Raw genomic sequence first — 17,332 nt, 5'->3', positions numbered from 1 at the left:
TGTTACAGCGATTAAGCCTACAGCTCCAACTACTGCTATTAATACTATACTAGACCAATACATCTGTCTATGCCTTATCAATAGGCTATCATTTCATATGAGAGGCTTTTATATCAAACTACTGTATTGCATTATTTATCTGTGTTAATATCTCTCCACTCATATTGTTTCATATTTCACAGACTGAAACTTGTTTGGCCTCAGTGTGAACTCCTTGCACTTCATAGGTACAGTACCAGCAGTGCTACAGTATGTACTGTATACATCTGCTGGCTTACATCAGCTGACACACCCATAACCATGATATAACACAGCTGCTTACTGGGCATTACACACGCCCCCTGGTGGTGGAATTAGGTTCTACAGTCAATCATATGCATCAATAAATGAGACACAGGGATGACAAGTTGTTTGTTGTTTTTTTAAACAAAGGTGTGTTAGTAGTGAAAAGGCACAGTTACTTTTAATATGAGGACTTTTGTTGTTACTCTTCCTCTGCTCTGGAAGCAACATAATTCTAGCTATAAGAGCTGAAGTAATACAGCATTTAACAATCCTTTGGCTCAATTTTTATTATGCAAAAAACTATAAATTCTTACTTTTGAACATAAACTGTTGGGCTTAACACTAAATAACATGCTTAGTCCTCGGAATAATGCCACCTTGTATGAGTACAAGATCAAAAGCATATTACTATACATGTTTGCAAAATGTTCTTATTTTGTATACATTACCCAGGTGACCACGACTACGGTTCCTTGTTGTTCTTCTGTTTTCTATCAAAATGTTGTAATGTGATGAGTTTCTGTTGCAGCAGTGTCAACTATGGTTTCCAGCATCGCTGTAAATGTGTGTTCTGCCTTTTAAATTTAAACTGCAACTTTCTAATGTTTGTGTCCTGATATAGAACCACAAATGGAACAGAAAACAGGCAAAAAGATAGCCGCAATCATTATTTTGACTTTTATAAATAGTATTTACCTCAGTGTAAAGTCAGATTGTTTATCATATTATATATATAGTTACAGCTATACAGTATATTCTGTGAATAATATCTCCTATTAAAGACCATTTAATTTAAAATTTTTAAATTTTCAAGTTAAAATTCAATGATTGATGAGATGTTACACGTGTTTTCATTGTGCATGCTATATGAGATTCTGAGCCCAAAATAAAGAGAATACCATTTAATGTTGAAGAGCTTTTTCATATTGTGAAAACTCAGGCAAAGTTAATGTAAAATAAACGTGACTTGCAGTTGTGTAAAAATCCTTAAAGTTGAAGTCATGAAGAAGAAGGTAAATGGTAAGTGGACCTGTACTTGTATAGCGCCTTTCTAGTCTTCCGACCACTCAAAGCGCTTTTACACTACGTGCCACATTCACCCTTTCACACACATTCATATAGATGATGGCAAAGTCCATCGAACAGAAACTAACATTCATACACATTCACACACCAATGCACGGAATCGGGAACAATTTGGGGTTCAGTATCTTGCTCAAGGATACTTCAACATGTGGCACCAGGAGCCGGGGATCGAACCCACAACCAGGAGGCGTCTTGTGTCTGACTTGTAGAGGATACCTGCTGGCTCTTCAAACTGTGAAAAAACCCATTAAAATAATAATGTGCATTTATTAGTATTCATTTATGGTAATGATCAGTCATGAGTCATTTAATGGGTCGATCAGACGCTCAGACATTTAAACCACGTTTGGGCCTGTTTGTGTATAAGACATAACTTGCAGGGTTCATGAAAGCTTTACAGTCACAGTAGAAATGGTTCAAATCACATCCTTGAACAAAACTTCATCAAAGTCATAAATGATTTATTTATTTGTTAATGTTGGCCACATAAATATAGAGTATATCACATGTCTTTGTGTATCGTGTCAGTGTGCGTGTGAGCAGATTTCCCATTGGCCGGCATCCAGATACCGCAGAGGTCAGTCAGCAGTGGCGGAGACCAAAGCCATCAGGGTGACTCTGTAAACATTCGTCTCATCCCACTTCAAGGTAAGAGGCACACATGTCTGCACCACCTCATAGGGCTGAAACAGACAAACAAACACACACACACACACACACACACACACACACACACACACACACACACACACACACACACACACACACACACACGTTGATGGTGTTACTATTACTGTAAAGCTGCTGATGTAAGCTTTTTCAATGTTTATTACCTTAAAATTCAACTACTTCTATACTAAAAGGAGCAGGATTCAGTGTTTGCACCTGGATTTAATCCTTGGCTGAGAAAAGCTTAAACTAATTTTAAACATCAGAATACTAAAACTCTTGACAGATGCTGTAACAGTCCTTTTACCTAAAGATACTTTGACTTTTTCACCTTGTATCCACAGTGGGGATTCCACGTGACATTGATGGTGCGTTTGTGGCCTGCCTCCACAGTGCCTTTGCTGGGCTCCACACTGAAGCCTTGCTGCTGTAAGGACGCCACGTTGTCCCACTGAAACTCTCCGCTCTGGAGAAAAGGGGATTTGTCCAAACAGAGATTCAAGACAAAATCATTGTTTTTCACCAATCCTTAAATTAAATCATGGTTGGGAGTATATAAAGCTATTGGATATTTATGGTTCAACGTGTTTGCTGGAAAAGGGGGAAAAACATGGCAGCAGCATTTTAAGAAGCATGTTTAAAGGACATTTTAACAATTAAAACTGATGTTAGCTGGTTATTTATTTATACTTTCTGGTTTTTAGAGACTTAAAAAGGGCACAGATGGAGGAGTCCGATCATCTGATCAATGTTCATATTGACAGCATAATTCAATACCACATGGATTTAAATCTTTTACAGGGTAGCTCTATAACAAACTATGTTTTCATTGTACAACCCTGTGCTGTAAAATTACAATTAAATAACCTTGTATGTAAATGTACGGCATAATAATAATAATAATAATAATAATAATATGGTTATAAACTCTCTTATGATGCCTCACAGTGCACATTAATGAAACATGTGGCAGCAGACAGCTGCAGTAGTCAGAGTGAAGCTTCTCTGTTGTTTAGGATATTTGGGCTGTCAGTATCTGAGGACATTACTGTACCTTCTTACTGGGCTGTATGGAGCGGATGCAGCCCACCTGCAGCTCCCTCACTGCAGGTGTGATGGCTCCTGCGCTGTAGCAGGCCCGCAGAGTCACCAGCACAGGGATGGTGGGCTTCTCCATCACCTCAGACTCTGCTAATACAGACGATCCTATGGTCGGTCTTGCAGGTTTTAGCCTATTTACTATAAATCATACATACTTTCATTTCTCTCCATTTTAATGCCCACTAGACTGTCAATGGAATTTGCTGAAAAAAGTTTGTATCCTAGCTAAACGTTTTACAAAAACTGTTGCAGTGATTTAGAAATCTAAATACAATTGTAGCAATGATAGTGGCTCGAGGGAAGGACACACGTGGATGGGAATTGGATGTCATTTTGTACAGATATTCATGGTCCCCAGGGCCCAGTACTTCAAAATCTTTAATCTAGATCAGAATTATCCAGACTGTGTAATCCCCTTTTAGCTATCCCATTTAAAACTGATCTTGTACGTCTTGTCCTGGTTTTTCAAAGAATGTCTGAAAGGATCATCCTGATCCAGATAGCACAAGATTGGGATTATAGAATCTAGATTTGCAGCCTCTGGACAGGCCTCTGTCTGTTGGTCAAAGTAAGACAACACTTCATTAAACATTTCATTAGTAAAGATGTGAAAATGTTGGGAAGTAAGCATATTACTGATACTCATTTATCAGCATTGGTTTAAATATGTTTAGTTTTAGTTTAATATTTATTAGTTTCACTATTAGGTTTTTTTTTATTATAATATGGGGGATAGTTGTCAGTGGCAACATTTAAGAAGTTCAGAACAGGTATTACAATACAACACTGCCTGAGTAAATATATGCACTAATGTCTCCTCATGCTTGTTGTTTTGACCAATGTGATCAAATTGCCAAAACCTGATTATTTTAGTTAGTTGTATAACTACACAATATTGTTTCAGCTAGTTTTTCTAGTTTTTATTGCTATTTCAGTTAACTAAAATGGTTTTCCATGCCTAGTTTTAGTTTTAAGTTTAATTTTAGTTAACTACAATAACCTTGGTCTCTACATCCATGCTGGATCCACCCTTGCATCAAATAAAAAATATCCTTAAGAGTTTTAAAATACCCAAAAACAACATTACATCTGGATTCTGGGTAGAAATGGATTATCAAACCCATATCCCAATTTTGTCGGATCAGGATCACATCTCCTGCTTTGAAATACCTCATTTGGAGATTTAATCCCATCTGGATATTTCTGATCTATATTAAAGGTTTTGAAATACTGGGCCCAGAGGATTAACCCTACTGACTGTGGTAAGCCCCTGACTTTTCCTCTAGTTCCACCATGAGGCTGACATTTGTATTTTTTTTACTGAAACGTCTCTTTTCCCACAGGAGTGCTGTTTCTTTGACACAGTTATAACAAAGCTCAGGCTCTTATCCAACTGCTGATGTTATTTTTAATGCACCAACACCTCTTTGATTTAGTCACATTTACAGTAAGTGCTGGTGACAAGCACATGGGCTGCCAGCATGCTCTGATTAACATACATTACTACATCACACACCCTGCCCTTGCTCACACAAATTATGGAATGTGTCTAGTCATATTTATTTATTTCCTCAGCTTTTGGTATCTTAGATGATATGAACTTCAATTTCCATGGATAATCAACATAGATAACCAATGTAGTATTTATCTGTTCCACACTGACTATGTATTCCACAACACTACATCCATCATACTGGAAGTGGATGACCCTGATGAAGTCGTTGATACCTGTGAGTGGAGGTTGACTGGTTATCAGTGCAGGGAGGAGGGATTCGATTGGCACTGTCAGCAGGTCTCCTCCATATAGATACATGTTGTGTGAAGAAGCCGCGCCCTTCAGATCCATCACACACACTTTACTCTGAGAGACAGAAATGGCACAGGGTTAAGGTTGTTATATGACCAGAGTGAACAGAGGGTGCTTTAAGTACATTTGGATAATAAGAGTGCATTGAGAGGGCACCATTTTGCCTGCCTACCATGAGGCCAAGGTCAGGCTGAGTGAAGAAATGTTTTCAAGGCGTGTGTGTGTGTGTGTGTGTGTGTGTGTGTGTGTGTGTGAGGTGCTTTGCTGACCTTATTCATGAGCTCTATGGTTAGTCTGTCAGAATAGTTGACAGACTGGTGGTCAGGCTGAAAGGTAACAGTGATGTCCTGGCTTTGTCCTGGAGCAATGCTGCCCTCTACTGGCACAGCACTGAACACACTCAGCCCACTGTAGTTCTGGGTTCCTGTACATGATACAAAAGACATCCTGCTATTACCATGTCTCCTACTGTTACTTTTGCTACTAGTACTGCTGTTAAAAATATGTCAGCTGTCAGATGCCATATTATGTCCATGATGATAGCCACCATATTACACATACTTATACTACATTGATGACTGTATGAATAAGGCATATTATTTTTACTGCTCTCTGGTCTACCAGCTACGTAATGGTTTACAACGTCATTTGTTTACGTCAAATCTACTGTTGCATTTCTGTACTACAATTTCTTTTTACTTATTGGCTGATAGATACATGTATATCTGCACTAATGTGATATCAGCCAGTATACTGGCATGGCAACTTATTGGTTGGTAATCATGTAAACCTTCCAGACATTTTTTTGTTATTGAAAAAAACTAAACACTGCCTTTAGATAGGGCCTTTCACGTTTTTGTGGCCACTGTTTCTTCTCCTACACGCTTGGAAGGCTGAGCTGTATTCAGTTGGTTGCATACTGCAGCTTCACTGCTAAATGCCTCTGAATCCTACACACTGGTCCTTTAACTGCACTACAAAGCACTATGACCTGAATGAGTCTGAAACTATACTACACAAATACCCTTCAACTACAAAAACTGCATAATCGACTTGCAGCCTCTTGTGCACAGCCCACATCCCTCATAAATCTTTAATTATTTGAACAGCATGGGCCCCTGTCTCTCTCAACACAGTTACTGATGCTCTTCAAACTACTGATCCCAAAAAATTCTAGTGAAGACAGTCTGGATCCTATTTTTCTTTGTCTGATTGCTGAGCAAATAACACACATTTTCAACCTGTCTAGTTCTATAATTGCTGTTCCCAGAGTTCGGAAAACTGCTCATGACATCCCATTAAAATCCTAGACTCACTCATACACTGTTAACTTCTCACATATGAAAGAAAACATTGTGCTGCCATCTTTGTGGACCTCTTCAAGGCATTTGACACGGTTGACCACTCTTTGCTTTAACATATCTTAAGTGAAGTTGGTTTTAGTTCTAGTGCTTGTGCATGGTTTCTCAATTACTGGTCTGGTCGGCTGCAGTCAGCGATCTTGGGTGGTAGTCATTTTAAGTTTTTACCGATAAGCTAGCGGTAGAGAACCTACAACATTCTTTTAACATTCTTCAAACTGCACTCATTGATCTGACACTTGTACTGAATGCACAAAAAAGGTTTATGTTGTAGAAACCAATATACACACGTAGGAAAATGTTGGGACATCACAAGCCTCCAGAGCAGCTTTAGTGCTCATTGTCCTAAATTCTCCAAGAACTGGTGACTATGCAGCCCACAGCATATCATTCCAGTCCTTTTCACATTCATCAAACCATTCAGTGAGCCCTTGTGTCTTGGAGGAGTTTGTTGTTTCTCCACTCACTTATTTTGTTCTATATTGTTTGGTTTGTCCTATCACACACACACACACACATTATAACATACAGGCGTTGCTGTATTAAATGCTTGGTGTTGAAAGGACATTTGTATTTTTGGAGGTCTACGAAGTCAAAGTTGTCAGGTTTCCTGGTGAGTCACTGCAGTGTTAATTACATCTTACCCACAGTAGGCTGGACCTGAGAGTCTGTGTAATGGCCCAGCAGGAAGGCCAACTTGTCAGCTCCACCCTGAGGCCTGGAAGGAGAGAGGCTGGCCAGAAGGGCCCTGAAACCCACTGCCACCGCTGAGCTATTCTGCAGCTGCAAGCAAAAAAGGGTTTAATGTCAGTTCCAAGGCTGCCACCTCCTCAAAAGCATCAAGGTAATCAGTACATATCAACAGTCAACACACTCGCTCAGTTATGGATTTCATCATTTAAAGAGTGGACCTGAATTAGACATGGAAAAACAGGAAATGTGTTCAAAACCAACAAGATCTCACTCTCGTGCTACTCTTTCTTGTCCTTTTGTCATCAACAAACGTTTGACTGACCTTCAGGACCTGTGAGGAGCTCTCCTTCTCCAACACATAGCCAAAGTCAAGGAGACCTCCCGGGTGGGAGCAGGTGACAGCAGGGACCACACCCTCCCCACACAGAGTCATCTCCAGGGTCATCTTCTGGCTTCGTACCTCCAGAGTCTCACAGTACTAGAGAACAGTGGAGGGTGGGTGGAAGGTAATATACTTCATAATATTCATCATGTTACTAAAACAATCTCTTATGTGATTTGAGGGGTACAATCGCTAATTCTGGTAAAGACGAATGAAGGGATAACAATCATTTTGGATAATTCATCTTCACTCTGAGACTTATGGGTCATCCATTAGTTCTTAATTCTACACAGTTAACCCACCTTTTTCTCCAGAGATGGACTGAAGGCCAGTACCAGAGTGTGATTCTCTCCAGGTCTTATGCATCTGAGAGCATTCAGAATGGAAAAGGGACCATGTGTATCCAGCACCGATGACGTCAGCTTGGAAATGGTCAAAGAAAAGCCATGAACAGCTGATATTATTTTTATTTGTATTCTCACTGTCTTTCATAGTAATAGTAGCAGTGGCGATTTACAATTAACACATGCAACACTTAATTAGTATTTAATATCTGGACATGAAAGTAACTGTTAAAAAGAGATGCCATTTTTGTTATGAATTGTATCCAATATAAAATGAGGTAAACCTATTGAGGATTACTATTTGCCTGGATTAACGTCATAGGTGTACAATGGGCGCCCGTCTTTGCTTTTCCTGCCTCCATCTCAGTACAATGAGGGTGAACAGAATTTAATTTATGGCACTCACAGTGTTAAAATTTTTCATTTAAAAATTCTCAAAAGCAACAAAGTGGCTTATTGCTCTGTATAATCCTTCCCTTTCTTTAGAAATCCTTTCAGCAGAAGTCCATATAAAAACTGTTTACAGTGTAATGTCCTAGAGGCTGAGGGGTTAAGGCGCTGGCCATGACCAGAGACCCCTTGTTGCATGTCATTCCCCATCTCTCTCTATTAATTTCCTGGCATCGCTCTACTGTCTGCTCTCATATAAAAGGTGGAAAATGCACAAAATTTATTTCTAGAATTTTTCACAGCTGTGAGCACCACAAATATAATTCTACTGTATTGTATTGGGGTGGAGGCAGAAATCTCAGAAACTGACACTTCAAGACCTGGGCAAATAAAATCCAATTTATCTGGGACACTAAATACTTCGAGAGATGACTGAGGAAAACATGTACATGAACTGACCCTTTAATACAAAATGATTTAATATACAGTTACCAATAAAGAGGGCACGCTAGGGTATCTGTAGAAAGATATTTACATGCTAATTATATTAATTCATTTAACGCAACAACTCAAAGTACTGCAAGTAGAGTGAACCTGTAGTACAAGATGTAAGTAATACATTTACACGTTAGACATTTTTCATAAAGCATTTTTAACACTTGTACAGATATCTTCAGAAGTGTGTATAGAACACAGATACCATCAAGCATGGTTTTGTAACTATAGAAAATCTCTTTGCATTAGCAGTTTAAAACAGGACTCTATAGTTATGCATTTTGTTTTATGTGTTTTGACTTAGCTAATCAGTATTTGCTGGAGAAAGGATACATCCAAAGATTCCTTCGATATGTTTTGAACTGTTAATCTCTTGATCACTTTTTCTCCTAAACGAAGACACAAATACAACATATTAGATAATTACAAAACAAGCTATGCACAAGTGGATATTTACACTATGTAAAGAACCATCAAGCAACATAAACATCACTCACCCACTGCCACCTGATGGAAGTCTATGATATTGTGTCCATTGTTGGATATTACCACTAGAGGGGGCTGTACAGCAGGACACTGCAGCTTCAAGTAAAGAGTATTGAAGGGACTGTGGAGATATTGGACATGACAAGCTATGAAATAAGTATGTGTATGTGTATGAGTATGTGTAAAAGCTTCCACTCTTTGTTTTTCTTTATAGCTTTTTAAGTCAGTAGAATAATGGAAAATAACATAATATGTATTTATATTCTGACTCATCAGTTTTCAAAACAACTACTTGTGTTTAGTAATAAATTGATTAAATGCTTATCAATGTGATTGTATCCTGATTATTCATCTGACATTCCCCGCAATACTACACATCAACTTTAATAATCTCTCTTAATTAAATACTTTTGTGGACCTTTGCACCACAAATAGTCTAGCCTGAGGCAGTGTAAAACAAGGCTCTGCTGATATTGTAATGGGGTCCCTAGAACAAATGCCCGATCCACTATAATCCACATTTTAAAAGAGAATGAAAATTGCAGAGAGGAAAAGCGTGTAGTTTATATTCCGTCTGCAACTACCAGTCTGATTTCTGTGTCTTTGAGGTTTAAACAGTGCTTTTGCATTTGGTCATACAATCTTTTCTTGTGTTGATTTGAGTTGAGTTTATAACCATTACAACAATAGTTCTTCGAAAAATACTTTAGTGAGCCTATATTACATACAAGAGAGACACTATTTAGAGCCACTGGATAAAACCCAACATTATAACTACAAGAAATAGATAGTGACCAAAACAATTGGACGCTGACTAAACTTTTTCCTCTGATTGTTTTAAAACATTGTTTTCAACAGAGGCCAAGCTACTGAACTGTAATAAAGAAAGTTAGCACACTTTTTGCAACTGACATGTAAAACTGGATCTGCTTAAATAATTTCCAAAGGTTATACCAAATAAAGAACTATTTTAATCAAGTGGTAATCTTATCACAGCAGTGGAAGTCTGGATAAGGAGGCCATGGTTTAAAAGGCTTGGCTCACATTCAGGTTTTAGGACTACAAAATCTATAACTTTGTATCATGGTATTTTTTAAAGATTCTGCATTTTTATTTTTATTTTTTACAGATTCTGCTGGTTTGTATGTGTATATATATATTTCTCTCCGGTATATCGCCCAGCACTAACGACAACAGTGTGCTGCACAGAGCTGTATGGGAGCTGACTCAGTGTTACCTCCATGCTGGCTGCGCCTGTCGGTCTTCCTCTGGAGGGTTTCCGTCCGACACAAAGCAGGGAATGGTGAACTCGCTGTAGCGTTGTGTGAAGGAGTACAGCAGAGAGGCCCGGGCCTCCTCATACTGCTCTGACCTTGAAGGAAAACACTATTAAACAACTCAACAAACTCTCCTCACACACTGTCCAAGTTATTATTAATTGGGTTTAGAGATACAAGACGCTTTCAGGGTGAATGTAAAAGATGTTTCCTAAAGAATAATTTATTCAGTTTTTGCAGTTCTACTCTTTGATATTTGGTTATAGAATATTTATTAATATTATTAATTTGCCTTACTGGTATTTCAGTTCAGCAAACCCGTATGTGTTTTCCAAAGTAATTTGTGATACTATGCAAGCAATAAGATTGTTGACATCAATGAAAAAAATCTAATTGTAGAAATGAAAAGCTCATACCCCGGTTGTATGTCGGCAGGATTTGGTGATTCAGTTGGTTGTTCTGTCTGTGGGCCGTCTGACACATTGCTGTTCTTTGGAACCACAGGCGCCTTCTTTCCTTTACCGGTTTCCACTGGGACCTCCTTTTTATTCTTACAACACACACACACACACACAAACATGATTGATGGGTTCGGACGTCTATATTCATGTTTATCGAGGTGAAAAAGTGGGCTGGTGAAGACGTACTCAGATTTAAAACCCTTGTGGCAGCTCGGACTGACCCTCACGCTAGCAGCAGGTTACCGGGGTGGGTGTGTGTATAGTCGTACCTCCTGCTCAGCGTGTCTGTTCCTCTCCAACTCCTTCTCACGGAGCAACTTGGCTCGGTGGAGGAGACGCAGCGCCTCCTCTTTGATCTCCTGCTCCAACAGTCTGGGTCTGAATTTCACCTGGACCAGACATCTCTAAGGGAGAGTCAAGATGGTAACATGTCAGGAATTATTCTGATTTAGAGCATACAGCAGAAACACTGGGTAGTATTGTGTGTATAATAACACATTTTCAAGAAACTTTAAAATGGCATTCAGATTCCAGTGTTCTTCCTCACTGGTGATTTTTAATTTGGCCATCCACTTCATATTGCAAAGTGGAGGTTTAAATTAGTTTTGGGCAGTCTTCTGTTCTGGGGTTTTTGTAATGTGGACCCATTCAAGTGGACTGAGGATGATAATCCCCCTGTTTTCCAATTGCATACTATTTACTGAATTTCTCCCACTGGTCCTCTGTTATGCAGTAGGAAAAAAAATAATGCCATGGATTAATTATATTTCTAAACAGAGTCTGGAGGAAAGTCTTCCACTTCAACTGACAGAAAATAGGATTCAAATTCAACTGTCACACCCCATAACAATGGGCTGCGATGTATTTTAAAATACATATACTGTGAAATGATGCTGCATCCAGTGAATATTTAATTAACATTCACTGTTTTTTGTATATTCTGTACTCACTGTTAGTGCAACATAGACAGTGCAAAATAAAAAGCACTCATTCACTTCCATCAGGTATCCAGTAGAGTGCATCATTACGCTATAAAGGCATCTGCTGTGTGCCAATGGTAAATGGTTGTCTCACTGTAATTCTGTATAACTGTATTGAGTTGAATTGAGGCTGGAAGATTTTACTCTGATAACCATTAACGACAAGTATGTCTTCGATGCAAATTGTCAAAATAACAATAAATACAAATGTACTTCCACGTGCCAGGTTTAGTTTTCCTACATAGTAAAATTAAAGGTTACATTTACAAGCTTAACTCAAACAATTCTGATTAAATTTAAACTCAGAGCTACGGGTAACACTATGATCATATGTAGACCTTTAATTATGTTAGACTAAGATTTTGGCCATGCGTAAAATAAGAAACACAACCTCAGGAGATCAGGCTGACTAACAGCGGGTGGTGGGGGGGTTCAGCTGCACCAATAGTGCTAGTGACATGCTTGGTTTAAACAGGTTCTGACAGTCCATATTAAAGGGCCACTCCGGCAATGTAGTAATGCACTTCCATAGCGTTGGGGGAATCATAAGAGACACATTAAAAAAACAATGGTCAGAATGAATGCATCAAAATAAAATCAACATATCATGACTTTTAGCTCCTTGTACAGGTTCTTTCCCGTCCTATATCTCCCACAATGCACCAGTAGCATGAGTATCAAAAAAATCTTGTGTGCCCCTTTCATATCAGTGTAAACAACAAGAGGTGTGCTACTCCACCTCTCCGGGCAGCAGGCCACCCGCTGAAGGAGTGATGCTGATGTCTGAATCCTTGGGCAGGGTGAAGGAGAACAGCCTGGGTGCTACAGGAACCACGGCGTCCTTGACCAGTGGAGGGATTGGTTGTTTGGACTGGATATGGTTGGTTTGATGGTTGATCAGGTAAAGTATGGCAGTGGAGTGGTCACCTACTGCCGTGGCCCCAAACTGGACCAGAGAATGGGACAGCTCCAGTGGAGGGCGGACACCCACCGCTCGGCAAGACAGACGGAAATCTCTGGTGACAAAGAAAAAGAAATTGTTCAGTTTTATATGAATAAATATGGGACGTAACTGAATTATATCCATCATATCAGACATAATGACACTGATCAACCAGATCCCATCATTATATTCAGGGATATATTGGTCCCATAAATCAACAAAACCATATATATGACATTTCATTTATACACAGTGCAAGACTAAAAGTTCACCTGTTAATTCCAGATTTGCAGCTGAGCTGGAAACTGTACTCTTTAGCCTTGTTGGCACTGAAAATCAGATCAATCTGCAGGGTCTCTTGTGGGAGCAGAGTGCCAAAGCCATCATTAGGCTGGACCTCAATAAACTGTAGTGTGAGAGAACACAAACAACACAATGTTTGAATGTAAAATTTTGTTCTAATCTAATCATTTTCATGATAGCAAAACCCAATTTAGACATTATTCATAGTCAGTTTCCCTGCAATAGCCATTCAATGTATGTACATTCAGTAATTATCTCTCTATAACTTATGCGTTTCAGCAACAAGGGGTGCCCCAACTCCGTTATTTTCACTTGAAGTGGGAATGTGTCATATTGTGTGGATTTACTTTTGCTGCTTGTGCCTACATTTATGATAGAACGTACAGCACATTGTAAAGAACCGCCAAAGCTGGAATAAAATGAGACTTTCCTCTACAGCAGTCTGACAAACACTGACCGCTAATTAGATCAGTTCCCCGCCCACACTGCAACAGGATCAGCTGGTCATCTTACTGGTACAGAATGTAGTATTAATGTTTTATTATGTGCTTATAACAATATGAGGTCACAACACAAGTTGTGCTAATGTAATATTCATCCAAAACACAGCTTTTATGCTTTTGCCGTGCGCCCCATCAATTATTATTGAATGACTTCTTTAACAAAACATTGCAAGTGTGATTGGCTGCACTGTACAACAGATACACCAGTTGCTCGTCTGTTGCATTTCTGCCAAATTAGTTAATCACGAGGGTTTGCTGTGGTGTTGAACTGCATTTGCTGTTGCCACGGTAACCACAGGTATCACCAAATCAACCAAAACTGGAATCTTAAGGACTGAACAAAAACAGCAAATCTCAAAATTGGGGAACCTGTGAAACAAAGGGTGAAGCAGAATTCCTGAAAGTGAAAGTCCTATCTTAATGACTACATACACAGCTGACACCACCTTCAAATACAGCACTGATAAAAACATTGTTTTCAGTGACTAATAGTATCTGGGTTTGTCTCTGCTTGGATTGGGATCCTGGCAACCGTACTTCACAAATACAGCAACATGTAACAGAAGATAAAGTATTCACTCCAAACTAAAATCACAGACGTTCTTGTTACTCGTGCAATACCTCCGGAACACCCAAGAAGCCAAAGTCCTGAGGCAGCAGGGACAGGTTGGTGAGCCGAACGCTGCTCTTCACTGACTGGTAAATGGAACAGTAGCCAAAGTCCACCTCAGTCCGGTCAAACTCCAGATCTGAGGTGGTCACAACTGCTTGGACAGTGAAATGAACAGGCTTCACCTGAACACACAAAGCATAATTAGAGACCTTTTTTTCTTTGAGTGAACATTTTTTTTATCAACAACAATGAAGAATCAACAGAAACAAAAAACAAAAACTATTTCTAATGTCATCATTAATATCATAATAATGTTGTAATGTTATGTAAAACATCCGGATGGTTTGATTTATGTAATAAAAAGGGTTCCAGTGGCTGTCCTGAAAAACGCTCTGCGCTGGTATCACTTTTAAAATCTTAATTATACATTTTCATATTCAGATTGAAGAAAAAATACAAAGACAGCACCATTAGCATGGGACTAGTATGGATGGATGTTTATTTTCTTTAAAAAATAAGCTTTTTTAAGTCTGTGATTTCACAAATATTAATATATGCACTTGAAGTATCTAATGAATCGAATTCATGGTAAAGGCATGGCCACTTTAGTCTTCCAAGCTGAAATGAAGCAATGCTTTTATGCATATAGTCGTCATTCATCACTGAGCAGCAGAGATGCAAGACGTGTGTGTGTGTGTGTGTGTGTGTGTGTGTTTGTGTACAGGCATTCCAAAACTGAGTGTAGGATCAAAGTAAGTTTTAGAAATTGAAATATCTGCAACAAACCAAGTAGCTGTCAGTGACCTCACCACTCCCAGAGAAGTATTATGGTGTGTGCTAATTATGCAAGGCTGGTGATATTCTTCATTTTACTTATTGTCAATAAAGTCTAATGAAATGACTAAAACCAACAATACACAAGTCCTTGTCTATACTTTCCAACTTCCCTAAAAAGTCCAAAAACAGATGGGCATTGCAGATTTCAGCAAACACTACTCAAAGTGAAGTAAACAGTGCATTGGCTGGGGACTATTTTAAGCAGCGGATTAGTATTTACGCCAGCAGACAGTGTATATGAGATTGCTGTGCTTTTCACTAGAAAACAATTGAGGCCTATGTCACAGAGGAATAGGATAAATCAACTGTAGGTTTTGGTCATTTTATGGGATTTACTAGCAATAATGAGAGTATCACTAGCCTTACCCATTAACACTACTTTAGGTCCATTTTGTCTATATTAGTCCTCGATGAGAAAACGAAGTAATCTTGTGAGCAGTGTTTTTTTCTCATTCTCAAGATAATGTCTTCTTGAATCATGTCAGTGCGCAGCAGATGACCTTGTTTATTGGTCTCTGCACCATTGCTTTCCTGGCTGCTGTGGTGTCTGGTGGCCATACAACAGCGTGTGTGTGAGAGAGTGTGTGTGTGTGTGTGTGTGTGTGTGTGTGTGTGTGTGTGTGTGTGTGTGTGTGTGTGTGAATGGTTTGATGCCAGGAGCTCAGAGCCTGGGGCTGGGAGGGCAACAGCTTTGGTGCTCCACAGGAGCATCCTGGCCCAGTCTTTGGCTCCATGTCAGAGCTCTGCTCCCCTGTCCTTGTCATGGTAGAGACGGGGAATAGGGGCTGGATGGGGGAGAGGAAGGTGATGATTTGGCAAGGGGACCGACCAGATTTAGATTTACTGAGAAAGAGTACTGGCATCAGTGCAACACGAATGTCTAAGCAGCTGCTCTGTGTTTTTTAATAAAAACTGCTGCTGACAAGTTGAAGGAATTCAGATGCTGTAAGCACTTTATTTTCCACTTCAAGGGCTTCTGAATTGATTGTTTATATATTTCTAAATTCAAGTTGGACCTTGAGAAGAGGATATTTAGATTTGTGCATTTTGAGAGGAGCTTTTGCTTGACACTGAAAAGTCTGCTTATCAGTGTTTGTTGCACTGTACACAACCAGAGCTACAATACAACAACTAATCTATAATGTGGACCACTCTGAAGTCAATATACAGGACATATATGTAATACCAGTACATACTAGTCATGGTATGGAAATATAATATCTTGGTAAAAATGTGCAAGTGTAATAAAGTCATATTATAATATCTTCTTCTCTATAGCAATGGCGGCTGAAGCTCATGGGTTTCGTAGCATTTAGAGCCATCTACCATGCCAAACTGAGGTTGAAGTGATTAAAATAACATAACAGAAAGCTATAGTAAAGTTAAAACATCCAGGAGCCTCCTGTGTGTCTATGTTGAGGAACATTTATTGTCAAAAGAATAACTGCACTTTGAGAATGGCATGGTGAATTGCTCTAAATAATCCAGCAGCAAGAGTTGCAGCAAATTCTAATCACTTTGTGGTTGCAGTTGGGAATAAAACATGGTGCCATAGTTGCCAAATGAATGCAGAATCCTAAAGAAAATTCATTTAAGCTGCAAATTGTGTTTTTTTTACGTTTATGTTTTCCAAAAGGTGTCATCCTGCACTTATGCTGGTAACAGAATGCCAAAATGCACCATGGGAGCTGTAGTTAACTTTCCATTTATGCATGCACATAGGCTTATACCCTAGATATTTTAGAACACAGTGGCTCATAAGTTGCGGAAGTGCTTCGACTGTCATCGAACATCATCTGTGCTGCAAATGCTGGACTTTTATTCCTGGGAACCATAGGCACCTGAGATATAGTAACTGTTCCCACTTTGCAACACACACACACACACACACACACACACACGTGAATGTATATTTATGTCTTATGTATGTAAATGTATCCATGTTTTCTGTGTTACATATTGATATTCATATTGACTGTGTACATGTATGTTATGTGTTATCCATGAAGTATGTGAAGAGAATATATCGTACATTATATATTAACATACATATTATATGTATCTATGTTAATTAAATAATTACACTAATAAATAAACACAAAATGTATGCTAGCACATAATATGTACACCACTGAATAAGAAGAGAACACATAGCTTTCTGTGTTCCCATTTTGAGCTTCTGGAGTAATCTTCAGTTAAACAATATGGGATAACCTTTATGCTTGGCTTATTAACGCCCATGGAGTAACTGGGCCTTGGGGGTGGGAGATAATTTTAGCTTGTTATCAGCAAAATAGGTTACAACCTTCAGCAGCT

At 39.0% G+C, this 17,332-nt stretch overlaps 1 protein-coding gene across 4 annotated transcripts in view; it reads right to left on the bottom strand.

Annotated features, from left to right (window-relative positions):
* Positions 1–1,811: 1,811 nt before the first annotated feature.
* Positions 1,812–17,332, bottom strand: part of cfap74 (cilia and flagella associated protein 74) — a 51,457-nt gene continuing 35,936 nt past the window's right edge. For 3 of the 4 annotated variants that reach the window (XM_051424889.1, XM_051424891.1, XM_051424892.1), the window contains exons 24-39: positions 14,188–14,361; positions 13,033–13,166; positions 12,557–12,833; positions 11,107–11,241; positions 10,793–10,926; positions 10,337–10,471; positions 9,111–9,220; positions 8,947–9,002; positions 7,687–7,806; positions 7,325–7,480; positions 6,954–7,092; positions 5,218–5,372; positions 4,870–5,002; positions 3,095–3,231; positions 2,372–2,506; positions 1,812–2,054 (exon numbers count right to left, since the gene is read on the bottom strand). In XM_051424889.1, coding sequence (XP_051280849.1) covers positions 1,950–2,054; positions 2,372–2,506; positions 3,095–3,231; positions 4,870–5,002; positions 5,218–5,372; positions 6,954–7,092; positions 7,325–7,480; positions 7,687–7,806; positions 8,947–9,002; positions 9,111–9,220; positions 10,337–10,471; positions 10,793–10,926; positions 11,107–11,241; positions 12,557–12,833; positions 13,033–13,166; positions 14,188–14,361 — 2,235 coding nt within the window. In that variant the 3' untranslated portion in view covers positions 1,812–1,949. The remainder of the gene's footprint in view (positions 2,055–2,371; positions 2,507–3,094; positions 3,232–4,869; positions 5,003–5,217; positions 5,373–6,953; positions 7,093–7,324; positions 7,481–7,686; positions 7,807–8,946; positions 9,003–9,110; positions 9,221–10,336; positions 10,472–10,792; positions 10,927–11,106; positions 11,242–12,556; positions 12,834–13,032; positions 13,167–14,187; positions 14,362–17,332) is intronic. The other variant, XM_051424890.1, reaches the window with a different exon arrangement.

Source organism: Dicentrarchus labrax, unplaced genomic scaffold (genome assembly GCF_905237075.1).
Source record: "Dicentrarchus labrax unplaced genomic scaffold, dlabrax2021, whole genome shotgun sequence".
Lineage (NCBI taxonomy): Eukaryota > Metazoa > Chordata > Actinopteri > Moronidae > Dicentrarchus > Dicentrarchus labrax.
Note: the sequence above shows the minus strand (reverse complement) of the source record. Positions and strands in the feature narration are given on the sequence as shown.